Raw genomic sequence first — 26,916 nt, forward strand, 5'->3', positions numbered from 1 at the left:
TCCTTTATCCCTACTTTTTTTCATTTCCCCCTTTCTTTGTTCTCCTCTTGATTTTCCTAACTGATCAAGCCAGGGAAGGTAGAACTTCCTGAAGAATATTCCACATGAGCAAAAAAATGCTGGATTTAGTCTCTGGTCATACTGGGAACAAACGGTATCACTGAAACGAGGGAGAGGTGCATATTTAAGATAAATGTCTACAGTGGCATACTCTCTCTCTTCTATTCGGGTGATTTTCCATCTGTGAATATATCACTCTCCCACTTCATACTGAACAAGAAACCAAATAATGTCCTTTTTTCCCAACATTTTGATTCTCTTCTCTCTCTTTCCAGTTTCACTGCCATCGCGCTAGGTTAGCTAGTAACTGAGGATGATGATAACGGATGACAAAAATGACCACGGTGGTTCCTTTATTAAGGTTTTTTTGCTTCCCCTCTCTCTCTACTCCACTGTGTTATGAACACTACACCACACCAATTTTCCTGAAACATGGAAAATGAGCTTACCGCTCGCCACTAAATTCACCAAGAGACACCAAAAGTTTGTAAGGTGAAGTAAAATTCCTTAGTCTGGCATTTAAAGCATTCAAACCTCCCAGCCCCATGATTGACCTACATAAACCATTTACTCCAAACAAAGTCATGACTCTTACTACGAGCTTTCCCTCCAGGTGTTAAATGCACTCCCTGAAAACTCCTGTGTATGCATCTTACCTGACGAATATAGTTACTTAATCAGAAGGAAAAACAATCTTGAGATACACGTAAATCTTCCCGAATCTGGTCCTGAGGAATTTGTTCTTGTGGTTTTCCCCAAGCAGTATCACCACAGGAAAACTGTGTCATATATTCATTTAATTCAGTAACTCATTAAATGTTCTCTTCCTGTGAAGATAGGGACTCTGTCCTCAGCTGAATCCTCAGCACCTGTAACACTGTCTGACACCTTGCAGGTGTGAAATTTTGCTTGTTTTGAAAAATAAATCACAGGGGACCAAGAGAAAAGAAGTTCACATACAGCTTTGTTTTAATATTTATTGGTAGAAATAGATCTTCAATGCATACTTCGTGTTCATATAAATTCCACATTCTCTTAAGGGTTTCTTGTTTTGTATTATTTGGAGTTTTTGGCCTCCAAGTAAACTTAACACATTATCTATGCATTTGATTCTTCATAGACATTTTTTTTTTTTTTTTAGATTTCAAAAGTAAATTTGAGAAACCATGCATATTTGTATACCTTACTTAATATAATCCAAAGAATTGTTTGCACATTCAAACAAGTCACAAAAAGGCCGAACTCAAGTTAAATAATCTATATGTACTAAAATGTCCATGTTCCATTTCTGAGTAAAGAAATACTTGTTCAGTATTACATATTGCTTGCTGTCTAGTAAGATTGTCAGAGACGCTTCAGTAAATTATCTCTATTTTTAAATATCTACTTCCTCCCAGAGATGATCCTGTAAATGTTACACATTGTGCCATATGCAGTAATAGCCCAAAAGCTTAAATAAGAACCAAACTGGTAGTTTTTAGACGGAATATTTTCCCCCTTAAAATTATATATCTATATATACATATATGGTATGCTGCATATCAAATTTAACGTTTCAAGTAACTTAAATATATAGAGCAAACATTCAGCCAAACACTCTCTCATGAAAAGATATTGTCCTTACAATAAAAAGTTAACGAAAGGCTTATTTAGACACCACTGTCTGGACATGGCACTAAGCCTATGGAAGTTGAAAGTCCACATAAAGTCTGCTGTGCTATTAAGAAAAGGAAGATTGATTGTTAACCTACTGAATTGTGCAGATACAAAAGTGCTTAGCATGACGAAATTACCAAAATAAGAACATTTTAAAGATTATTTGGTTCTAGCAATATTGACTATTCTGTACTTGTCGATAATTTAACATTTGCCATTTTAAGTTTTATATAAATTTTCTTTTTAACAAGTTAAAAAAGCACACAAAAAATAGTGCAAACTATAATAATCCGTTCTTTTTCATCCTGGTTAGCTCATCACAAAGAATTCAACAAAAGGGTGCTTAAATACTCAGCTCTACTAAAATGTACTATTTGAACAGACCCAACGCTTCACCCATTGTTTGCTATGCTGGACCCTAGAACAGGCTGCCGACAGATGGGGCAAGTGCAATTCTCTGAGAGCCAGCGGTCAATACAATGAATGTGAAATTCGTGCATGCAAGGTAATTGCCTGAGCTTGTTTCCAGTCACATAGTCACTGATGCAAACACTACAGATTTTGCCTAGGTCACTATCGATACTGCTATGCTCATAGTTCCGGGTGGAAAGATTGTCAATCTGCTCTTTGGTTAAACCACGTATGTGATCCTCGTCATCACCTTCGTTTAGTAAAAAGAAATGAGCAAGGCGAAGGATAGGTAGTGTTCCAGTTTCAACTAAGTTATTTGAATTTCGCGACTGCCGGCCACCTCTGCTATCACTGTTTCGGGCGGGAGGCTGGGGAGTCTCGTTTTCACCACGCATTTCAGAGCTGTCTTCTCGGGCCCGCCTGTTTTGAGAGGAACCTTCACTGTGCTGGCTGATGTCATTAACTGCACCTACGGTGCTCAGATCTGAGTGCCTCTCTGGTAAATGCTGACCATGTCTCGGAACCTCTGACTCAGATTCGGCCTCCATTAAAGAACTCAATTCTCCAAATCCAGTCATGATCTGCCTTAAAATGGACCGAAGAGCCACTGATGACGGTTCCACAAGCTCGTTCTCAGAAATCCTCCGAAGAGGAACTGTGATAGTGCTAACATAGGTTTGAACACCTGACCGCTCTAAACGAGAAATGGTTCGGCGAAAGCCCCCACTGTTGCTTTCGATAGTGACTGTATTTTCCGCTAGCCCTACCCTAGATCGAGTTCGACTTGCAATACTATCCCGATCTCTGTTTTCTCCAGGACGAATCCTTCTCACTTGGAGGTCCAGTGTGATTGTCGGATGTCGTCGTGTAGCAGTTGAAGATCTGCTAGATTCTTCTCCTTCCTCTACTGTTATTCTTGACACAAGTCTTGAGTTAGAGAATGGAGCATAGGCAGTACCTCTACGTTCCCTATCCTGCTCTAAAAAGACACGCGTTATACCTCTCCTCCTAACAGACCTTCTGACGTTTTGCTGTAAAGGTCTACTTTCTCTCTGTGAGTTACGATAAACAGTGCCACTTTGTCTCTGAATTGGCGAGCGGCTTCGACTACTGAAAGCAGGCCGTAATCTTATTGGCTCTAATCTTTGGTTTGTATTCCTCACTGTAACATTAGTTCTAGCCCCATTTTCCCAAACATGTGCTGCTCCAAACCGTTGCCCCTCCCTCTGCCTGAGTTCACTACCACCCAACTGGTTTGCATGACTACCGAAATCAGCACGCGGAGCTCTCGTTCTAGGAATGCCAACTGCTCCCCCAATGCCATTTCTTAATCTTCCCAATGTTGAGAAAGATCCTTCTGCTGAATTCTGCCCCCTTGAACCGAGCCTAGTCCTTGGGATGTTGGAGCTACTACCACTGTGATTCATGGAGGTTTGGCTTCGCGTTCGCCTAGCCACAGGACTGGCTGACCTCTGTTGCCTATTTGTAGTACGATCCCTGCCAAAATCTGAAAGTGGAATGCCTGTCTGATCTTCGCCATGAATTTCAATTTCTCTATTCTCATGATTTATATGGATTTCCAGACTAAACCGAAACTCTCCACTGTTTGGGTTTGTTCGACTCACAGCTCTCCAAGTTTGGTTCCCATTTTGTCCACTTCGGGTCGCATTTCCTGTGCGTCGAAACGTGTTCAACCATTCTAGCAGAGAATCTTCGTTTGAACTTTCTCTAGGGACTTCTGAGTCTGGAAAGCAAAGCAAATCAACTTAAGAGCAATTCCTAAAATCTATCTTTAGACTTTTATTAAAGCTTACAAGATAAATTTTTTATTAAATTCAGTAATATTTAAGAACATCTATGCATTTTAGTGAATGAAAATGGCAAAAGGTTGGAATTTCTAAAAGAAAAGTATATACTATATGCATATTATAATACATTCTGATGTATTATAAAACTATAAATACTGTTTATGCAAAGCTCTGAAGAAATCCTCATTCTTACTTTCTCCATGCCTATTACTGGCAAAATATTAAGGCAAATGAGGAGGCCTGCCTGGATGGCTCAGTCAGTTAAGTGCTTGACTCTTGATTTCAGCTTAGGTCATGATCTCACCATTCGTGAGTTCAAGCCCTGTGTCAGGCTCTGTGCTGACAGCACGGAGCCTGCTTGGGATTCTCTGTCTCCCTCTTTCTTGGCCCTTCCACCCGCCTGCATACTCAATCTCTCTCAAAGATAAATAAATATTTAAAAAAACTAAAGCAGATGAGAAATACAGCCAATACTGAAACAGTACATTTAAATTGCTTTAGCCATATGGTAAAATCAGTAAAATATAGTGGCAAAACTTATATATAATTCATTGTGAATGGGATTCTTCTGGTAAAGGGAAGTCAACATTTTACAGCTAGAGGTATTTTCATGACCTCAGGAATTTTATCCTATTTCTCAGGAACTGCCAAAAATGTACACTTTAAGAAATGTGCCTTTCTGAATACATATTAGCACTACATTATGTCTTTATGTGAAGCTGGGAAACTTTAGGCATGCTACCTAAGTTCTCTATGACTGTACCCTTATTTGTAACTTGGAGATAATAAAAGTATAAATGTCATAGGATTATCATGAGAATAAGATACTGGATACAAAATGATTAGTACAATACCTGGCATATAGGAAGCATTCAATAAATGTTAGCCATTATGAATATTTTCTGTTCATTTAGAATGTAAGCTCCAGGAAGATGAAGAGTTTTATCTTATCTTATTTACCGTTAAATCCCCACCTCTACAACAGTATCCGGTACAAATCAGACTCTCTCAATTAATGTTGAATGAACCAATTTAGGAAAAATGTGCCCCTGATAAACTTCCATAACACTGCTACTACGGGAAGCTTAAGTTTTCCATTTTTAACCAGTGGATTATATAAAGGGAAAAAGTCAATGAAAATCATTCTAATGCACATGAACTATACAGACTTTAACCTTTAAGTTTATTCTACACAAAAATGGCCGTTAAATGAGATGGCTTTGATTTCGTTTCAATCTCTTATAAAAATTTCTTGTAAAAACCATTTTTTTTTTAAAAATTTTTTTTTTTTCAACGTTTATTTATTTTTGGGACAGAGAGAGACAGAGCATGAACGGGGGAGGGGCAGAGAGAGAGGGAGACACAGAATCGGAAACAGGCTCCAGGCTCTGAGCCATCAGCCCAGAGCCCGACGCGGGGCTCGAACTCTCGGACCGCGAGATCGTGACCTGGCTGAAGTCGGACGCTTAACCGACTGCGCCACCCAGGCGCCCCTAAAAACCATTTTTAAATATTCAAGTTAAAGCTATTAATCAACTGCTGGTGTCAATAAAATAAACCACCTTTAGCCATATCTAAAAGATACAAGCTATTTTACATGCGGTAAGTACATTTTCCATTAAAACATAGTAAAAAGACCAGCATTACCAGCTATAGCAATATGGTATAACTTCCATATCTACATATACAGAAAAAAAAAAAAAGGAAATCCAATTTCCATTTTAATTTGGAAAGAGACAGGAGTAAAAGGCAGATAAAAAAACATGCTAAAGGCAACTTCTATCTTCAGTTACTAGAACGTATGATGATGGTGTGCGTAAAAGAGTTCACTAATAACCTAATGAAAACCGTCCTGCCCTACTCCTTTTACAAATGCACTGTAATGGTCACGTGAACAGCCTGGCCGTTGGGTGCAGCCATGTGACTAAGCTCTCATCGGTGGAATAGGAGTGAAAGTGATAGATCTCACTTTCGGACTGGTGCCTGGACCTCTTTCTGGAACCTAGACCTGCCAGCTATAACCTAGATGTGGTTGTGACTTAGCTGGATCACGTACACAATATCCTGGAGCAGCAGCGTCCAGTGAAACTTTTAATATGCAAATATGAAAATATGCAGCAGTGGAAATTTCTACGTCTGTCCTGCCCAATACAGAAGTCACTAACCATATGTGACTACCGAGCACTTCAATGTGGCTAACAGGAGTGAAAAGCTGAATTTTAAATGTTATTTAATTTTACTTAAGTTTAAATGGTCACAGAGGACTAGTAGCTCCTGTACTGGATGGTACAGTGATAGAACTACTCTGCTGGCTGGGTTCCAAGAGGGTTCATGGAGTAAAGCTTGCCTATCTGCCCTGGACTGTTAACAGGAAAAGAAACTTGTATCTCACTGAGCCGTTGCATTTTTGAGTTTTTAATCGTCTTTGCTCTAATACGATAATCTTAATATGTGAAATGACTTAAAAAAAAAAAAGTGAAACTACCAATAATGAATACCTCTGGGGAAGGAAGTAGAACTGGTAAGAGGTACACTGAGTTGGCTTTACTTTTAATTCTATAGACTTCTGTTTAGTTTGAAAATTTTTTCACTTTATTTTTTATAAGAACTTTTTATGACTTAGTGTTTGTTCAGTAACACGACAAACACAAAAATAATAAAACTAACAATAAAGACATGTTTTCTCAATCTTTCTGTATTGCTCTGTAGAAAATTTTAGAAGCTAAGTTTAGTTACATTACTTTAAAAGAAGTAGTGTGTGCATTCTAAGATTAAAAAGAATTATGCTGGTAATTAACTTCATTGTCTACTATTTCACATACATGAGCTCCCCAAGGGCAATCTGTGTGCGTAAAAGGTCTTTGTATTCAACCCCTGTCCTATATTGCCTAACTAGGCTGCTTTGCGCATGATGGGTAAATACTATCTGAATGAGTACCACATTAAAACTGGAAAACATTAAAAACAAAAGTACTGTCCAAGATCAAGTTCATGTCTGCCACTGCTCTAATTAAACCTGTTCCTAATGGAAAGGAGTCCACAGTACCTCTGGTATCTGTCCCACTTCTCAAGTCAGGCTGAGATGCTCTTTGTTCCTTGACTCCATCTAATCGCTGCTGTAGTTCTTCTGATGTTATTTCTCCTAAAAACAATAAAAAATTGCTCAGTGAAACTAAATACCTTAAATGATTGTTTTATGAGAACTCGTGAAGGGTAAGACTAATAATCTTTAGCGATCTGCAGAAGACATTCTATTATTTTCATGGTCTGTTACATTGATAGACAGTTAAAAATATTTAATTGATGCAAGCATACATCATTTTGGTTGTGTTTTATTAAAATAAAAATAGGGTTTAATTTGAATACTCTTTTAAAAATCCTCTCAGTTGATACACTTAGGAATCTAGAAACCCTAATTCATAGATTTTTATTAGAGTTAAAAGAAATTTAAAAGGAAGTATTTCTAGGAAAAACTCTGAATCTTTATCTGCTTGAATGTTACCTCAACAGGTCATTATATCAGTCATCAATATACAGTGCGCAAATATGCAATATACAAATATATCCTGTACAAACATACAAGTTTCAATTAGTTCATTTCTGAAATAAATTTGTAAAAAACTTATGGAACACACTAGACTTTTGAAGCATTATTAATTCAGCTAAGTAAATAAATAAATTATAACACCTCAAATTAGTTGTTTTTTTTTTTTAATGTTCATTTATTTTTGAGAGAGAGACCGAGACCAAGCGGGGGAGGGGCAGAAAGAGAGTAGACACAGAATCTGAAGCAGGCTCCAGGTTCTGAGTTGTCAGCACAGAGCCCGACACGGGGCTTAAACTCACAGACCACGAGATTGTTACCTGAGCCAAAGTTGGACACTCAACCAACGGTGCCACCCAGGCGCCCCAGAACTGGGTTTTTAAAAATATCTAATTTACAACTATTACTTAAAAGAGAAACAGGGCCATATATGTAAAAAATTGACACTATTATGTACATTTATGAGCTCCATGTCTAAGATTCATACTTATCAAAAAGAGAAGTAAGCCAGTGATTTTCTGTTTTGTCATATTACAAGGTTCTTAAATTCACAAAAATAGTGCCTTATATTTTGGGAGAGGGAAGAAGGGGGGGAAAAACCCTCCTTATTTTGAAACTCCTCCTTACTATAATAAAAAAAGGTGTCTCCGCTTTTACCCATATCTTACCAGGGGTGCCTAAAAGATTGTGGTCTCTCATTAGCCTGTAATCTTCATCATTGAGTTCATTAATAAACTGGTAATAGGCTTCTTCTCTGTGGAGACGCTCTTGCTGCCATCTTCTCTCACTTTCACGATGATTATGGTCTTGAGATGAGGCTTCTTCACTACCATCGTCCGATCTCGATCTAGACGGATTCATACTGAGATTCCTGCTTTTCTGTTCAAACAAGATGTACAAGATCCAGGCTCTTAGTCATGGACTACACAGAGCTTCGTGTTTTTGACTTACAGTCTCTTTGCTTTCAGTTTAAAGTTCGTCCCCTACTCATATATTTCATATGCCGAATCTTGCAGTGAAGAACTCACACATGAAACGAAAAGCAGCTTCTAGGAGACAGAACACAACTGGACCTACTTCTTTGCTTAAAGCCGCTACTTAAAGCAGACTGGATTTGGTTTTACCACGCATTTCTCATAGCTGAATACCAAAGTGCTTCTCTCATTTTTCTGCCTCCTTCACTCTCTGATAAAGTTGATCTAAAACCCTCACGGATAGTTCGAATATCTGGGTACTTCATGTGAGCATACAGAACATAAGCTGAATTATGCACTTTATGCATGATTTTAAATTGCTTTTTACTTAATAAGCACAGAGCTATTGGGAGGCTATCGTTTACATTTATTTCCAGCAAAGGTATTCTCCCCCAAATAAAACTCACAGTATGTAATATTACCCTCCGTTGCACTTTGTTAGGTAAGAATAATTTGGCCTACTGTATCTACTGAACAGACTTGGCGGCTGGTCTCTTAAACCTAACAGGAAACGCCACACGCTTGCTCTGAGGACTGTGAATGTCTATCAGAGCACCCTGTCTCCCCCCACAGCAAACCTCATCCTCAGGCCTGGTTAGTCCCAGAGGTTTCTGAGTGCCCGTGAAACTTCCTGACCTTGCCTAGGCAAACCCTATTTTTTTTTTTTATTATACTCAAGTGTCATTCCTTAGAGGCTTACTTTTGCACAGAAGAGAAACCAGTGAGGGAAATTACTTGTTTCACAAATATCTTAGAATTTCTTAAACGCATCTATTTAGCAAGTCAACGGCTCTCACCTGGGAAGGCACATCAAACTCGTTTGAGGAAATTCTTAAAAATAAAGATGCCCTAGATCTCATCTCGAATCCCAGATCAGAATTTTCCAAGGTAGGGCCCAGGTCTACCTTTAAAAGCTAATTTGGGTGTGCTGTGGAAGGAAATAAACTATTCCTTGACAATTTCTAGGTGTCAATAAAGGGTGTGCGTGATTATAGCACATGACATAATGGAGGCTGGAGGATCAAATAACTAGGTGACCAGAGAAGCAATGGCTGCGCCTCTGACTCAGTGTTTAATAAGCAAACTACTTTAAACACAAAGTAAATTAGTCTACAAGTCTGAACTATGTGTAAGTATCCAGTTTCATGTACATTCTAACATTAAGTTCCAAATTTGGGGATTTTATTACAGTGACTATTATGTCCTTTTTTAAAGGAAAGATCGAATGACACTACCCAATCAAAAGCAAATTAACGTTACTAGAAACTCAAGGTTTGTTTCCATTTTCAGAATAATCACGACAAGGCCATCATTAGCAAAGAGCACGTGTGCTAGGGAGCGCAGTAATAAAATTTTTGTACTAAACATTTACAAAATTTGAAACCCATCATAAAAACCAAGCTACCCTGATAATCACTCAAAACTTTAAGATCTTCTGCTCGCAGGTAATTTTCTTGCACGATTAACCACAACTAAACAAAGTGAATACCTTATTTTCCTTTCAACATGCTTTCAATACACGCCGTGGTGTCCATCCTTCCATTGTTTGTGCTTTTTTGGAGCGCTGCCCATCTGGAGCAATAAGAGAGAATTCAATCATTCAATAAATGGTCTCTTTGAAGGACGGGAATGGCTAACAAAGTCAAAGCTCTGCTGCAAAGTCAAAGCAAAACCTTCAGTGGATCCTGTTAGACGCTCGCCTAGAAAATCAGATCCCCCAAACAATTAGGTCATTAAAACCCCCCGCTAGGCCCTTTTCTCTCCCGCAACAGAAACTAGGCCTTCCCTCCTACACGGCCACAGCTCCTGGGATCACAACTCCCCCCTCAAAGGCCTTCCTTCCCACCCTGCTCCCATTCAGATGTTACCAGGGTCAGGTGTCTTCAGTTTACTTCTGAGCCTTCACTTTCTTGCCACCCCCGCCCTCCGTCCCGCTACTGGTTCCTTTCCTGGCCGTTGCGACGCAAGCTCGCGCCGGGGTACGGTTCGCAGGACAGTAAACAAACTGGGCTCAGGGGCCCAACCAACCTCTTCGCTACCGAGCCTCAAGGAACGCTTCCCTTAGCGACCTGGATTCCCACAGGGAGGCAGGTGACAGACGGTGCATCTGAGCCAATCACCAGTTAGGGGAGGGCATTGAGAGAGCAGTTAACCAATCGGAGGAGAGACGGGGGCCAAGGAGGGCTTGCTTTCCTGAGCGTCTCCCGGAAGTAGTGGCCGACCCGGAGCCTTTCCCCCAGCTCACCTCGCCAGAAGCTGGGCAGTCCTCCTGCCCTGAGGAAAGTTCGCGGCGGGCGGCGCTCCTCTCGGGTCCTGGAAGGTTGTGACCGACGGGCGTGGGCGAGAGGGGCTTGTCTCCGGAGGCCGCTGCGCCCTCTAATCGTCTACTGAAGGGAGAAGTCGGAAGCCCGTGCAGCAGCTTGGGGTCGTCCAGATGACGGGGAGGCTCTAGAGGAGGGACACAGGCCCTGGCCCTTCTTTCCCCGCTGCCAGGTCCCTTCTCGGACAAGCGCAGACGCTGCCCCGCCGGCTGGACGCTCGCTGGTGCGACTGAAAATTGCGTCCGGCGGGATCTGGGATGCTAGCGTTCCGCGCGTTCCGCCCGGTCAGGGCTCGCGGCCGGGACTGGTTGTCCCAGGGCCTCCTTCTAGAGTCCAAGTACGGGGCCGCTCAGCGCTCCTGCAGCCTTATAGTCCCAGGGACACATCCTGATTTCCACCCTTGGGAAGTAGTAGCACCTACTCTGCGCCTTGTTGTGGCTCGTTTACGGAGCCTGGCTACAGATTGCAACCCAGCAGTCTGTTCTTGTCCCTTCACTGCCCCGGTAGCACGTAACTAATCAGCCAGGCTCTTCTCTTTATTGCTCACTGGCACCTGGAAACTACCAACCCCGATCATTCTAAAGTGCTTTTATCTGTGTTTCTTCACTTTCCTGCCAGGAATGCACTTGGAAACTCCCTGCATTCATGTCTCTAGCTTTAATGCTGAGATGTGACACCCAAACTCACTTCACCGTTAATTAAGCCCTTGACTGGGACTCTGCCCAGCCTGGTGTAGGCTCCTTTCCTGACCTCCCTACCATCCAGAAGGCTTAACCATTGCACAGTGCTCACACTGCTATTATTCTTCATTCGTTTGTTCATTAACTAATTCATTCATTCCTGCCTTAACTTTTTCGAAAGTTTATTTAAAAAATATCTTTTTTAATGTTTATTTTTGAGACAGAGAGAGACAGAGCATGAACGGGGAGGGGCAGAGAGAGAGGGAGACACAGAATCAGAAGCAGGCTTCAGGCTCTGAGCCGGCAGCCCAGAGCCTACGCGGGGCTCGAGCTCACGGACTGCAAGATGGTGACCTGAGCTGAAGTCGGACGCTTAACCGACTGAGGCACCCAGGCACCCCGAAAGTTTATTTATTTTGAGAGAGCGCACGCGTGCACAAGGGAGGGGCAGAGAGGGAGAGAGAGAATCCCAAGCAGGCTCTGCGCTGTCAGCGCAGATCCTGCCTCCGGACTCGATCTTGAGAATGGTGAGATCATGACCTGAGCCAAAATCAAGGGTCAGATGCTCAACAGACTGACCCACCCAGGTGCCCCTTGCCTTAACTTTTGAGGAGCTAGCCTATCCCTACCATTAGGCTTAGTGCCTGTGAAGAAGATGTATAGTCTTAAGCATGGGTGAGTTATTGCTTTAGTAGGGGTAAATGGGCCAAGTCAAAAAAAAAATCATATTGTTACAGATACTAAAATGGAAATACATAAACAGCGACGTCTACCAGGCCCTTTGGGATATGTCTGCTGCATACCTCTATAGACCGATCTCTTCTTGGCATCCCAGAACTACTTGAAGTTCCTCAACAATCATCTGGGAACTCCTAAGCAACACCCAAACCCACTTTTACCTAATTTCCTTTCCCAAGACCCAGATCATATCTCATCCTCAAGGTACTTTTTCTGAGACCTCTGAAGTAACACCCTCACTCCAGCATTCAGCCCAGTATTCACACATAAAACTAGACAGATGTCCCTTTGGGGGCTCCCGTAGCTCCCTCTGTATAACTCTACCTTAGCTTGTATTCATTTACTTAACAAATACTGGGTGCCATTGTGTATTAGGTGCTAGTGATAACAGCAGGGAATAAGACAAACAAGGTCCTTGCCCTCCTTGTCAGTGAAAAAGCCACTGAGCAAATACGATGATTTTCTGTTAAATTATAGGTCTCCTCCATCTAAGAGTCTAAAATCCTTAAATTTGAACAAATGGTTTTATTCACTTTTATATCCCAGAATTTAGTGTAGCCCCTGACACGCTGTCCTTCGCTTACTGCATGGATGAGCAGAGAAAAATGCGAACTTTCTGCAAACAGGATTAATGCATGTTAGTACAATGACCTCAGAAATTGTGAGTTCAAGTTGGAGAAAGCCACATGTAAGATATCCACAATTTAAGCAGAAGTCATTTTAAGTATCTATATGAGTTTTAAAGAGTACTAATCCATCAAGTGCAAATACCTTCAAATGTTAAACTGAAAACACACACATACGTGTGTGTGCATGTGTGTGTGTGTGTATATATATACACATTGTGTGTGTGTGTGTGTGTGTGTGTATATATATGTATATATATGTATATATATGTGTATATATATATATAACCTAAGAGTCAAAAAATGTAAAATCCTATCAAGTGATTTAGCTGGTGGAAAGCTGCAGATTTCTGTGACCAAATGGGTAGTATATGTAACTTGAATCCAATACCTCACTTCAGTTTTTGTAGCCCAAGACAAAGTAACTCTAAAGGGAGATGCAATATGGTAATTGGGACAGAGAGAGAAATCATTCTGGACACCTGCATTCCAAGCCTCATACCCTGCCCAAATCTCTGGTCTAATGAATCTCTGTTTACTGGAATGGTACCTAGCCTCTTAGTGTGTATGCATCTTTTTTTTTTAATTTTTTTCAACGTTTTTTAATTTATTTTTGGGACAGAGAGAGACAGAGCGTGAACGGGGGAGGGGCAGAGAGAGAGGGAGACACAGAATCCGAAACAGGCTCCAGGCTCTGAGCCATCAGCCCAGAGCCTGACGCGGGGCTCGAACTCACAGACGGCGAGATCGTGACCTGGCTGAAGTCGGACGCTTAACCGACTGCGCCGCCCAGGCGCCCCTGTATGCATCTTTTAAGTTCAGGACTTTTTACAATTAAGAATAAAAAGGTATTAAGAGAATTTAAACCATGACATTAAAAAGATCCTCTGTATTTTTGGTGTCTTGAGTACTTACAATGGCAACCTTAATTAAAATTTAAAATGCAAAACTGAGTAGTTGAGTTAGACATCTAAGTTTCAGCTGAAATCGTGCTGAGTTTGTGGACAGCGTTGGAACAGCCACGAGAAATCCAGATTCGTCATAATCATTTTTATGGTTAACTTTAAAAATTATTCCTTAAGGATTCAGGAAGGCATGAAATGCAACACTTGAAGTACTTATGGAAGGAGCCTCTCTTACAGAACCAACCAATAGAGCAAAGCTGCCACCTTCAAGGTTGCTTGAAGTCCTGAGTCAAGAAGGTACTGCAGCAGTTGCTACAGTACAGTGATCTGGAAGCCAACAGCCGAAAGCCTCTGTCACCACCACCATCGGTTATCTCTTAACATCAGCAAAGCCAGTAACTGGGTGCTGAATCACTACTGCAGAAGATCCTCCCCTCTCTACAACTCCTTCACCATCAAGAGAAAACAGCCCAAGGCGGGTAGAAATACGGCCTCGGCTTTGGCTCAGTTTTCCACATCTTGGTGAACACACTTTAACTGGCAGAATGTAATTTGCATTAGAACTGTAGTCACAGAAAAGTCTGGGTGATGTCACTTCTAGCGTTCCAGCCTTTATGCAAGGTGGTACACTAGCAGAAGCAAAGAATGGAGATTGAGGAAGGAAATCCAAAGCATCCAAAACTAGTCTCAACCTATCCAGTTAGGCCGGAGACTGTCTTGGGTCATGCCCCCTAGAAATAGAGTCTGAGACAAGAATTCCTGGTCAGGTGATGTATTAGGGAAGTACTCTCTGGAGAAGGGGAAGTGAAGGAAGCAGGATTGGCCAGGAGGATAAAGAAATAAGAATGAACCTCAGCTGATCCCAAAAATTCACCAGCAGGTGTTATCCAAGAAGGCCAGCCTTTGTGTACCTCCATGCCATTGGATGAGGTCTGCAGGGGCAGGAGAACCATTCTCTGGGGAAGGTGGCATCGTGAATTGTCATCCAACAGAGCGGCTGAAATATAGATGCACTAGCCTATGAAGTGGATTTGGGCAGAGCCCAAAGAGAATTCACTGTAGTCGGCCCTTTGCAATGCTTAGATCACTAACTTTTCACGTCAAGTTACTCCATCCAAGCACGATTTTCCCAGACTTCTTATTTGTCACAATTTCTGGGAAATGTTATAAGAGGAGAGTAATAGGACAAACTAGTCTCCGCTGCTGCAGCTGGTCTCAAGGCCATAACTGATACTCCTTATCTCCACGTCTACCACTCTTTCTAGATTCCCCTCCACCCCAGCTATCACTTCTGCTAGTATAGGTGGCTTGACTGATAGACTGACCCAGGCACTGTACCCTAGGAGGTTTAATACCCTGGTTATTATGCTGTGGTTGCTGCACTTACCTGTTTATAGTTACAACCAGACATGGGGATACCAAGAAACGCCCCAGTGGACCACCTGAGGCCAAGCACACTCTTCTCTGTCTCCATTATGTAGCGGCAGCCCCAAGTCCTGCTGATTTGTCAGTCTTATGGCATTAGGAACCCAAAGTGACCAGAGAAGAAACATTGCTCTAAGTTAAGTGGGGATCTCACAGTGTCCTCTGAAGGAAACATCCCACGTCTGAGTATCAGGCTCTCTAGGCCAGCAGGGCCTCAAGTCGCAGAGACAGGAAACACAAAGTCTCCAAATGGATCACTGGGAGCCATGGTGAGCAGGCCACTCCTAGTTTTATCCCTTGGTTTCTGGACCCATGTATTCTACCTACCAGGGACCCTTGACCCATGTTATGGCCATTGATTGAAGAAGTGTATTGCATCCTGAAGAATACCGATCCAACCTCACGAGGTGTCGTTTCCAACCTGGAGCCTCAGCTATGCCTGCAACAGGCCATTGCTCCAGTCCATCAAGCCGACAGCTTCCAGCGGTGTGGTGTGTGGTATGTGTTACAACCAGGGGAGCCTCTGGTCAAGTGCCCGCCACCACACCATCTTGCTGTAAAGTGCCCCCCTTGGTCAGCGGCAGCATTTTGTGACGTCTTGTGTCAGAATATCAGACCTCAATCTGAGGCAGTATTGTGTCAGATTCCACGTCAGAGTCCTTGGATAGTGTGCTGGATAAAGTGCTGTGGGCACGAAAAGCAGACCCACCCTTAGGACACATGTCAAACCTAGTCAGGATGAAATGTCACTGTTTCCATGTCAGGAGGGCTCAGTGCAATCAACTTGCCACCCAGCGGTTGTGTGGCCTTCTTAGAAGCTCAGTACTGGTCTCTGCTGCTGACAGGTCAGACATTTAGTGGTGGACTAACTCTGTTGGCTTTGGAGAGAGAGTCCAAGTTGTTTGACCCATTCATCCCTCCATCTCGGCCACCATGGCTTCTCCATCCACCGGCCTGCTGTGTCAGAACTCGGGTGACCCCTGATGTAGGCTGACCAACATCTGCTGGCCTACTCATCCTGCTTGAGTTAGCACCTCTTCTGCAGTGGACACTGTCTAATGGGCATTATTTGCCATAAAAATCTCCACACTCTGTGCTCTCCCGTAGATCCAGCCATCTGTCTCCTCTCCAGCCTTCCCCAATCTTTTTTCTTCCAACCCCTGACCAATAAGCTAAGCTAACCTCTGTCACTGTAGAGTACCCCCCTTACCCTGGCCACCTCTGTCTCCGAAGTCGATGACTGAATGCATTGCCTGAAACTCTGCCAACTGGGAAGATTTCCTTCTACCACTCTCTTTCAGAGCCGCCCCTGAGTGGGGCTAAATCACAGCAGCAGATATTTTCAGCTTGTATCCGGACCCAGGTGACCCATCCACGAACCAAGCTTGGGTTTTTCCTTCTGTGTCAAATGGTCACAGGGGCCCCCTCGAGGCCATGACTATGTGTGGAGGGAGAAGCATTGGTTCAACAGTGGTAGGTGACATGGGGATCTCAGCTACCTGTTATGCAGCTCACTACCTAATCCCAGATGCGTGAAATGGCTTACAGCCCACTGCCACTGCAACCACCTGATCTGCTGACACAGTAAATCCGGCAAAACCCAACTTACAATCACTTGGTGTCTCATTTTAGATGCCTGGTTTCTACGAGGGCCTAGTAGCATGACAGGAGCTGTTTTTCAAATGCTGAATAATTCTGGGCTGCAGATGGCATGGCCTTGCTCCAGAACCCTGGGGTCTGTGCTATGACTCGCCTATTGGGGCTTTCCAGAAGCACTAAGTGGCATTTTTCTCTACAACAGATACCTCTAGTACCATGGGATCTGCCGGCTCACATGGCCCCAGTAGCAAGGCTGCTTGTGCCGTGGGATGTACCTACCTGGGCCTTCCTAAAAGGTAGCAACCTTCCAAGTCACTTGATAAATATAATCCCCAAGTGCAGTGAATGTGCAAACCTACCGAGGCCTCTGAGCATTCTGCTGTTTTCTTCGCGGTAGAGATGCACAGTCCAATAACTTGCCCTGTGCTTCAGAGATGCTCCAGCATGCCTAGATCACTGGACCCCCAAAACCTTCACTGATGGGGCAGGCCCCTGACCCTTTGTAGGCCTTATCTCCCACCTTCTGGAGCAAATGTATATTACCAAGACACTCAGAGTCCTTGCCGCTTCTTGCTTCTAAGTTCCAAATAACACAGTATGGATGCATACTGCTTCTGATCCTTCTTCCCGGTGAATAAGAGGAAAGAACACCCCTGCAGATTGATAACTGCATACATGTACCAAGGACGTATTAATATACTCTAGTAAAGATACAAAATCTGGCAAATCAGCTGCAATGGGGCCAACAATTGGTTAAGTTTGTGGTGTTCCACTGTCGTATGTCCTCATCTATCAAGTTTCTGCAAAGGTCAGACTGGCAAGTTAAATAAAGCTATGACAAGGAACACCATGCCTTCATTTTCAAAATCCTTGTGGGTGGTATGAATCTCTCCCATCCCCCCTGGCCTGCAATACAACCTTTTAATTTACTATCTTGGTAAAAGAGAGGTGGTTTTAGGGACTGCTCCTTGGAGTTTCTTACTATAGTAGCTCAAGGAACCAATGTGAGGATTCTGCCAACAGCTAAGCATTCCAATTCTGATGATACATTTGGGAAGCAGAGAAATAACTGAGGCCATGGACTCAGCAGACCCAGTTTGAGATGGGCATGAGTCAGAGCTCCGGTTATTACCTGACTCCCTGTTGGCTCTTCCTTGTACGAATGCAATTTCTCTTTTAACTGGTTGGTTTTGAGTCTAAGAAATGACTCCAGTCTGGAGATTGCACAAGAGACCATGACTTTCTATTGTGGTGCCTGACCTCAACCTTCTGCTAGCCCATTATTAAGTAAGGGTTGTGTTCTATTTACATACATTTAGCACTATTCTTTCTCACTGCTCATCTCTCTTGCTCCTACAAGCGCTCTGTGGAATCCTCTCCGTGGATCCCTGAAGGTCAGGCCCCTGAAAGTCCAACTTGGCCACCCATCATAGTAATTAAATGGTTCTAATGGTTAAGTGCTTCTATGGCTCAGTGCCGTCACCTGACCTCTGCTGTTCTGGGATTCTTTAATCCCCTTTGCTACCAGGAAGCCCAGGAATACTGTCTCTTATTACCAGCTTCAGCCTACAGAGAACAGTCTCTTAGTGATGCTGGTACCCCTTTCACCTGTGAATTTCTTTTTTTTTTTTTAATTTTTTTTTCAACGTTTATTTATTTTTGGGACAGAGAGAGACAGAGCATGAACGGGGGAGGGGCAGAGAGAGAGGGAGACACAGAATTGGAAACAGGCTCCAGGCTCCGAGCCATCAGCCCAGAGCCTGACGCGGGGCTCGAACTCACGGGCCGCAAGATCGTGACCTGGCTGAAGTTGGACGCTCAACCGACTGCGCCACCCAGGCGCCCCTCCCCTGTGAATTTCTTATTGCCTTCGTTTTCTCCGGGAACTCTTGAGAAAAATAATCAGCTGGTGGGCTTTCTGATCTTCTGTAATAGATCCATCCTATCATGCTATTATGGATTGAATGTTTGTGTCCCCCCCCCCCACCCGCCAATTCATATGTTGAAATCAAACCCACAGTGTGGGGTATTAGGAGGTGGAGCCTTTGGAAGATGATTAGGTGATGGGGGTAGAACCCTCATGAACGGGATTAGTTCCCTTTTAAGAGAAGGCTAGAGAGCTAGTTTGCTGTCTTTCTGCCACGTGAGGATACAAGAAGTTGAATTCTGCAACCCATAAGAGGGTCCACAGGACACCTAGATGGCTCAGTTGGTTAAGCGTCTGGCTCTTGATTTCAGCTCAGGTCATGATCTCATGGGTTGTGAGTTTGAGCCCCACAACGGGATCTGCACTGACAGCACAGAGCCTGCTTGGGATTCTGTCTCCCTCTCTCTCTGCCCCTCCCCTGCTTGCTCTTTATCTCTTTCTAAAAATAAATAAACTGAAAAAAAAAAAAAGAAGGTCCTCACTAGATCCCAACCATGCTGGCACCCTGATTTCAGATTTCCAGCCTCCAAAACTGTGGGAAATAAATATCTGTTTTTTTTTTTAAATGCTTATTTTGTGAGAGAGAGAGCATGTGTATGCCCAAGTGGGGGAGGGGCAGAGAGAGGAGAAAGAATCTGAAGCAGGCTCTGTCCTGTCGGCACAGAGCCAGATGCGGGGCTCGAACCCACGAACCATGAGATTGTGGCTTGAGCAGAAATCAAGAGCCATATGCTTAACCAACTAAACCACCCAGGGGGTTACATGGGGAAATGCTCCTATACTGGCAAATTCTCCTTTCTCTTGCTTTCTGGTCTACCCGCCTTGCTCCAGCACAATTGTGGTCCTTTCTGACACTTTCTCCCTGTTTTTGCTGGTGAAAAGTTATTTAGGTCCAATTGTTCTTTGGCTTATAACCCCTCTCTACTTACAGCATGACCAGCATGTCCCTAACTGAGTTATGGTGAAATGCGACCCCCAAGTTTTTGGTCTGGTATCCAAAAGTAGGCAGTGGAAAATCCTTGCCTTCATCTGAGATTCCTGAGTGGCAAGGCAAGGAAGGTGCTATCTTCTAGCAAGGGGCAAAGACCACTTCTGCAGGCCCATTAATTCAGGGGAGGGTGGGGGTTCACGTGCCGCACCTACCGGGCAAAGAGATCCGTGTGCTTCAGGGTCCCACTCCCTCCCTCTCAGCGCCCTGCCTTAGGGCAGAACAGATCTGCCTTGACCGAGCATTCAGCCTTCCCTGCAGTGCTGCTGCAAGTTAGACCTCCACCTGCCCCCGCTCAGCTCAGTCTGTTGTCGGCTGCAGGTGATGATGGGCTCTTGAAATGCCGTCAGGAAGGCCCTCTGACTCTCACGCTTCACTTTTAAGTCACGACGAAGTGACTTGAGCCCGCCATCTTCTTTCCTTGGTACATCAGCGGTGCCCAGCGGTGGCCATCCAATAGCACAGCCCTTAGAATAACCACTTCCTCCATATCTCTCAACTGCCAGGCAACCAGCCGGTGCGTTCTCTTCCGCCTGTGGCACACACCAACTCTCCACAGGTGAAGGGCTTAGCAGCCACACCGCTTCCCATGCCAGGGCTGTCAAGACTCCGCTGAGGGCTTTGTGGCCCGTCGCCCAGCAAATGATCCAGCTCCAAAAGTTCATCCTTGCTTCCTGGGATTCCTCCAGGGATCAACTATTTTTGGTCGGACTCCCTAGACACAGAGCCTGAGTCAGTGATTTACTGACGGAGGATTCTTCAGCAAAAATCTTTCAGTAGTGAGGGAAGAAGAGGAGGGGGGAAAGCTGAGCAAAGGTTGGCTAACGTCTAACGTAGCGTGGTTCTTTTATTTGGGAAAGAAAATCAATCTGATCTCCCTCTGCGTGGCTAACTCTTTTAGCACTCATTAGCTCTGGCATCTCTACTTCTGGAGAAGATTCAGTGGCCTTGACTTTGGTTAGGTCTTCTTTCTGTGTGATCTTCTAGTAACTCCTAGTAACCAGGGTCTATCACTTACCACATGATATAATTGTTTTCCTATTTGAGGAAGAGAAAAAGAAGTGTTTTCCAAAACACCTATGTTACTCCTCTCTCTGAGGGTCTTAATATGCCTTAGGGTGAGGGGAGAGGTAGGTAAGGATAGGTATAGGTATATAGTTTACATAACTCCTGTTATACATACAGATAATTCGGATATATTTATAGCTCTACCCTGAATCCCTTAATATCCACTAGCCCAGCGGTTCTCAATTCTGGCTACAATTAGAATCCTCTAAGGAGCTATTAAAAATTTTGGTACGTGGGCCTGCCTGCCAAAATATTCAGATTTACTTGGTCTAGGATTGGACCTTGAAAGGGCGGGCCTACGCCAGCCGGCTCCATCTTGTTCTGTGTCCTTCACCTAGACCACGCCTCCTCCCTTTGAGTGACCTCCCGCTCACCCATTCAAGCTTCCTGATCAAAACACGCCCAGCGACCTGCGTGGCGGGACTCTGACCCTTCCCCAGCCAATCGGCCAAGGCCACGCCCCTTCCCCAGCCAATCGGCTGCCCCTAGACCCCTATAAAACCTTGGTGCTTTTGACACTCTCTCTCTCTCTCCCTGGTATCTCACCGCTGCGTCGGTGCAGGTAGGGGACTGAGCTCGAGCTAGCTTGAATAAAGGCTCTTTTGCTTTTGCATCGGACTCGGCTCCCTGGTGGTCTTTGGGGATCACGAATTCTGGGCATAACAGACCTGGGTGTCAGTGATTTTTTTTTTAAAGCTCTCAGATTATTCTAATGTACAATTAGGATTGAGAAGCACTGAACTAGATTGTGAGGTGCATGGGGCAGGTGTATGGTCCTATTCCTCTAGATATTTCCAGGGTCTACCTCGGTATCTGTGGAAGGCATCCAATGATATCGAATAAATGATGGGGCGCCTGGGTGGCTCAGTCAGTTAAACATCCGACTCTTGATTTCAGCTCAGGTTATAACCTCACAGTTTGTGAGCTCAAGCCCTGCGTCAGGCCCTGAGCTGGCCATGTGGAGCCTGCTTGAGATTCTCTCTCCCTCTCTCTCTGCCCCTGCCTGCTCGCTCTTGCTCTCTTTCTCTCTCTCAAAGTAAATAAATAAACTTAAAAAAAGATTTAAATAATATCGAATGAATGAATGAAAAAAAGTAGAGAGAGAAATGCATTCTCTTCCCTGTTTACGACATACACAGACATTTAACAATATTAAATCACATTTGTAAATAAGCTTGACCTGGGGCGCCTGGGTGGCTCAGTTGGTTAAGCATCTGACTCTTGATTTCGGTTCAGGTCATGACTCCCAGTTGGTGGGTTTGAGCCTCGTGTAGGGCTCTGCCCTAACCATGTGGAGCCTGCCTTGATACTTTCTTTCCCTCTGTCTGCCCCTCCCCTGCTTGTGCTCTCTCTCTCTCTCTGTGTGTGTGTGTGTCTCTCAAAATAAATAAACCTTAAAAAAAAAAAAAAAAGTTGACCAAAGCAAACTTTCTGTTCTGATGGTCACAGATATTCCCGGAAGAGGTTAAAAGTCACCACATTCTGCCCAGACTCAAAAAAAGACAGTTTTGGCAAATGAGTGGAAGATTAAAGCATATCTATTTTTCTGGAAGAGGCAAGGGAACAGGAATGGATGAGTTCATAAGAAGGTCAACGTCAGTGGGGAAGGAAATAAACATTTATGAGTACCCACCATGTTCCAGACACTATACCAGCTGTTTTCATGGCAGCCAAAAGGGCACAGTGGACCATAGGAGCTCAGTAAATATTGTCGGAGGACTGAGTGCTGATGGGGCAGAGAGAGGGTGGGTGAGAGGAGGAAATCACTCCGTGTAAGAAAGAGTCCACATATGCCCCATTGAGAACTGTCTTTTTAAAATATGAAGGACATCATATCTGGAAAGAACGACAATGAACTGGGCTGGGAACGAGAACAGGAGACGAGAACTTAAATCTGGAAGTGCTGGAAATTCATTTCAATAATCACTGTCTATGATTCAGAATGCATATTCCAGAGAAATCATGCAGGGTAATTCCCAGCCTAGCCCCCAAATACACATTTAATCTGCAGTGGATGTAAATTATTAATTGTCCAAATATGGGTTTTAAATTTTGTTTAATGTTTATTTATTTTTGAGACACAGAGAGAGCATGAGCAGGGGAGGGACAGAGAGAGGGAGACACAGAATCCGAAGCAGGCTCCAGGCTCCGAGCTGCCAGCACAGAGCCCCATGAGGGCTCCAACTCACGGACAGCGAGATCGTGCCCTGAAGCCAAAGTCAGACGCTCAACCAAATGAGCCACCCAGGCGCCCTTAAGTGTGGGTTTTACTTCCTGTGATCAGCTGCACGTACTATAAAGTACTGTAGGGATGGGAGCGGGGAGATGACGAGGATTTTCTGACAGTCACTTAGAAATGAAGTTTCTGGGGTGCCTGGGGGGGCTCAGTCGTTCTGACACTGGCTCAAGTCATGATCTCACAGTTTGAGAGTTCGAGCCCCACTTCAGGCTCGCTACTGTCCGTGAGGAGCCCACTTCAGATTTTCTATTCCTCCCTCTCTCTGTCCCTCCCCCCGCTCGCTCTCTCGCGCTCAGAAATACATAAAACATTACAAAAATTTTTTTAAAAAAGAAACGAAGTTTCTAATCTACAAATTATGTTTGAAAATTTGTAAATTGCTGATCAGAACTTAAAACTCATTTCATCAAAAAAAAAAAAAAAAAAAGTATCCATGGTGGCTTCGTTTCTGTCTAGCCCACAAAGCTTACCTTGGTTGAAATTAACTTTTTTAAAAATTTAATTTGATCCTCCTACTGTCCTTGCCCTTTGAGTTTGTTCTTTTTTCAGTTCCTTCTCTTATTATCTGTGTGAACTTGGGCAAATTACTTAATCTCTATATGCCTCTGTGTCCTAATCTGTAAAATGACAACCATAGGACCTACCTAATTCTGGGGATTAAGTGAGTTAATACCTGGCACATAGAAAATATTCAATAAATAATAGCTATTTCCTTTTTTACTTTTTAAAGTTTATTTAATTATTTTTGAGAGAGTGTGCATGCGCGTGCACGCACACGTGGAGGGGAAGGGCAGAGAGAGAGAGAGAGAGAGAGAGAGAGGAAAGAGAGAATTCCAAGCAGGCTCCAGGTACAATGTTAGTGTGGAGCCCAGTCAGATGCAGGGCTGGAACTCTAGAACTGTGAGACCATGACCTGAGCCAAAATCAAGAGTTGGATGCTTAACCCAACTGAGCCACCCATGGGCCCCAATAATAGCTATTTCTGTTGTGTTATTGTCTGTTTCTGGTTGGCTATCCTCCCCCTACCCCGGCAGAAAGGCAAAGCCTTAGACAAGGATTCATTTTAAAATATTTAGGAAGTGTTCCCTGGAAAAACCAATAAGGGAATAGGGGAGTGGAACTGGGAAGGAAAGGAGCTTAAGTAAGGGATGCAAGGTCAACTTTGACCTAAATTCATAGAGGGCACAGGACACAGAGCAGGTCCCCCCAGTTGTCCCCGTCAGAGGCTATGAGAGCTAGAGTATTCATACTTGTACCTATAGTTATTAACTGAAGATGGGGGTGGCTTATTTCCGGGTACTTCAGCTTTGCCTGTGAAAGCAAGGTGGGTTCCAGTAGCCTAAAGGTAGCCCCATCTGCAGCCCCGAGTCAGTGCTCTGAAAGGATATGGTTACCGGCTTCACTTGGCATCTGTTACAACAACATCATCATCATCACCTCCCATAAGACACGCAATGGTATACAGTATAAAAGGCATTGTGTCATGTTCTAGGGATAAAAAACAGTCCTTGTCCTTTCACGCCCTTGAATTCTTCTGAAGACACAGGATAAATTCACAAAGGTAAGAGATGTATATATGCTAAATGCCAAGTAAGTGTAGGCAAGGTACTTGCTATGAGTGTATTGGCTCACAGGAAGGAAAGATGCCAGGAGTACCTGAGTTGGATCTCACAGAGTGGGTACGGTTTAGACAAGTACAGAAAAGAAGGCGGGGGGTGGGGGGTGTTGCTGGGGAAAAGAGTGGAATGATGAACGTTTTAGGGAGAATCAATAAACTGTTCTAATGTGGTAGTTCTCAACCCTAAATGCTCATTAGAATCACCAGGGAGCTTTAAAAGTCCCAATGCCCAGCGGTAGCCCAGATCAATTACGTCGGAATTGCTGGGGTGATTCCTCAGGTATTTCCAATGGCCACCCAGAGCTAAGAACCACTGTTTTAAATTGGCTAGGAAGCAGCTTCAGAGGAACTGACTAGAAACTACACTAGAGATACGGAAGAGCTCAGATTGTAGAAATTTTAGCTATTTGGAGCCAATGATTTGAATCTCATTCTAACATTTCTATTGCAAGCTGCCTTCCAGCATTTTCCCAAGTGAGGCAAAAGTAAATACAGAGTCTGGAATATTAGATGAAGGAGTTTGAACTTTATGCTGTAGGCAATGAAAAGTCACACAGGGTCCTTGAAGATTTTTGAGCACGAGAATGATGTAAATAAAACAACATTTTAAAATTTAAACAGGATGTAGAGTTTGGGGGCAAGCAGGACAATACCTGATGGAACTTGACCTTGGCTGGTAGGGGGGAAGGGCTACCAACAGAGAGAAAAAGTTCCAGAGGTTCTGAGCGTGAAGTTGCACGGAAACAAATAGCCTTGGGTGTCAAGTATCAAGTGGTGGCAGAGGTGACCTAACCACGTTTGTGTGTGAGAAAGGGAGCTATGCAGTTCACAGGAGATCCATGTTTGTACAGGAACCAGCCAGAAAAAACTTGGCTCTTCTGGTGATTGGGCCTGAGTAACAGTCCAGCTAGCTAAAGGGTGAAGCATATTGGGAGGAGAAGCCAGAAGAGTAATTTAAGCCTTGAAAAACTGAACATAAAATGAAACTGTGCTCCTATAGATTACTTGCTATACTGTTGTGTAGCAAAATGTATGGTGAACTGAAAAAACAGAAAGTAATATGCTTATTCCAAGAGAAAAGGGGTCCAAAAGAAGAAAAAAGGACAAGGGTATAATACTGCTTGCCAATGTAAAGAGGTAAATTTTCCTTAATACTTAATAGAACACAAGAGCAGAATTCATCATCAACAAATGGGAGAGATTTTCAGTTTGGGATGCCCTTACCAGTCACCGTGATAGGAATCTATTAGCCAAGAAAAGAAGAAATCATTTTTAACCTGGTATTCGTATTATTTCTTCAGCTGTCTGTTTTAGCTACTATACCTGCATATTAAAGAAGCAAGGAATGAGGGTGTTTACTTTTTAACTTATCCTGCAAAAAAATTAAGTTAAAGATTTTCACGCTAGTGCTATGCTATAAAAGGGGGAAATTCTGTTCTAATTTTCCTCCTTCCCCAGCTTAAATGTCATGGTCTGTCATTTTAACTACGCTATTGCCAATAATTCCAACCTCTGTCGCCTCATCTTTTCATTAAACCCAGCTGGCGAGGCTCTAACCCTGGATGAATCTAACATCTGTCTTTGCCAGGCCTCCACCTGGGCTGTTGAGTGCTGGTGATGAAAATCTCACAACAGGGCAGATGGATATCGATATAAATGCATGGCTGTGCCTGCAAGTGGACCTGCGACATGGGCTAGAAGTCCCGCGATGATACCCTGCCAGCTCTCTCTCTCATTCTGCCCAAAGCTTGTTTTAAACCCGTAGCCTTTTCAGACATGAACAGATACCACTGCTTTCTCCTTCCACGCCTGTCCCCTCACTCACAGAGGCCAACTTTTCTTGTACCTTCTCTAGAAAACCAAAGCCATTTGAAAAGGAACAGCTTCAACTTCTACCAAATCCACAGAGTCACATGTATCCATGAAATATCTGCAGGACATGGCCACAATATTTTGCTCTCCCCATTACTGAGAAGTGAGTCTACTTGTGGACTCTTCGAATCTGGGCCGGTCTTGTATCTAGCTTTAGCCTAAACTTGTTCCTCTCAAAGTCTTTCTCATCTCAGTAACTGGCATCATCTTCAGGAGTCGTCTTGATTCCTTGCGTTTCCTTACCTCCCATCCAACAGAGCAGCAAGTCCCCTGCCTCCCTGTCTGTCCGTTCTTCAATCTTGTCTCCTGGAATCCATTGTTAACATACTAGCCAGGATATTCCTTTTAAAGTATAGATCACATCTGGCCACTCCCTTCCTTACAACTTTCCAATGGCTTTCTCTTGCCCTAAAAATAAAATCCAAGCCTCTTTTCTATGGTCTTACAAGGACCTGTA

At 43.6% G+C, this 26,916-nt stretch overlaps 1 protein-coding gene across 5 annotated transcripts; it reads right to left on the bottom strand.

Annotated features, from left to right (window-relative positions):
• Window positions 1-1,023: 1,023 nt before the first annotated feature.
• RNF6 (ring finger protein 6) lies at window positions 1,024-11,002 on the bottom strand. 5 transcript variants are annotated; one of them, XM_043575538.1, is made up of 5 exons: window positions 10,699-11,002; window positions 9,943-10,025; window positions 8,148-8,358; window positions 6,982-7,077; window positions 1,024-3,871 (listed from the first exon to the last, which is right to left on the bottom strand). In XM_043575538.1, exons 3-5 carry the CDS (start codon window positions 8,338-8,340, stop codon window positions 2,109-2,111), a joined length of 2,052 nt encoding a protein of 683 aa, XP_043431473.1. In that variant the 5' UTR covers window positions 8,341-8,358; window positions 9,943-10,025; window positions 10,699-11,002; the 3' UTR covers window positions 1,024-2,108. The 5 variants fall into 5 exon arrangements, with proteins under 5 accessions (XP_043431473.1, XP_043431491.1, XP_043431482.1 ...); XM_043575556.1 differs by lacking the exon at window positions 10,699-11,002 and adding an exon at window positions 10,493-10,564; XM_043575547.1 differs by lacking the exon at window positions 10,699-11,002 and adding an exon at window positions 10,482-10,563.
• Between the last annotated feature and the right edge of the window lie 15,914 nt (window positions 11,003-26,916).

This window comes from Prionailurus bengalensis, chromosome A1 (assembly GCF_016509475.1).
Source record: "Prionailurus bengalensis isolate Pbe53 chromosome A1, Fcat_Pben_1.1_paternal_pri, whole genome shotgun sequence".
Classification (NCBI taxonomy): domain Eukaryota; kingdom Metazoa; phylum Chordata; class Mammalia; order Carnivora; family Felidae; genus Prionailurus; species Prionailurus bengalensis.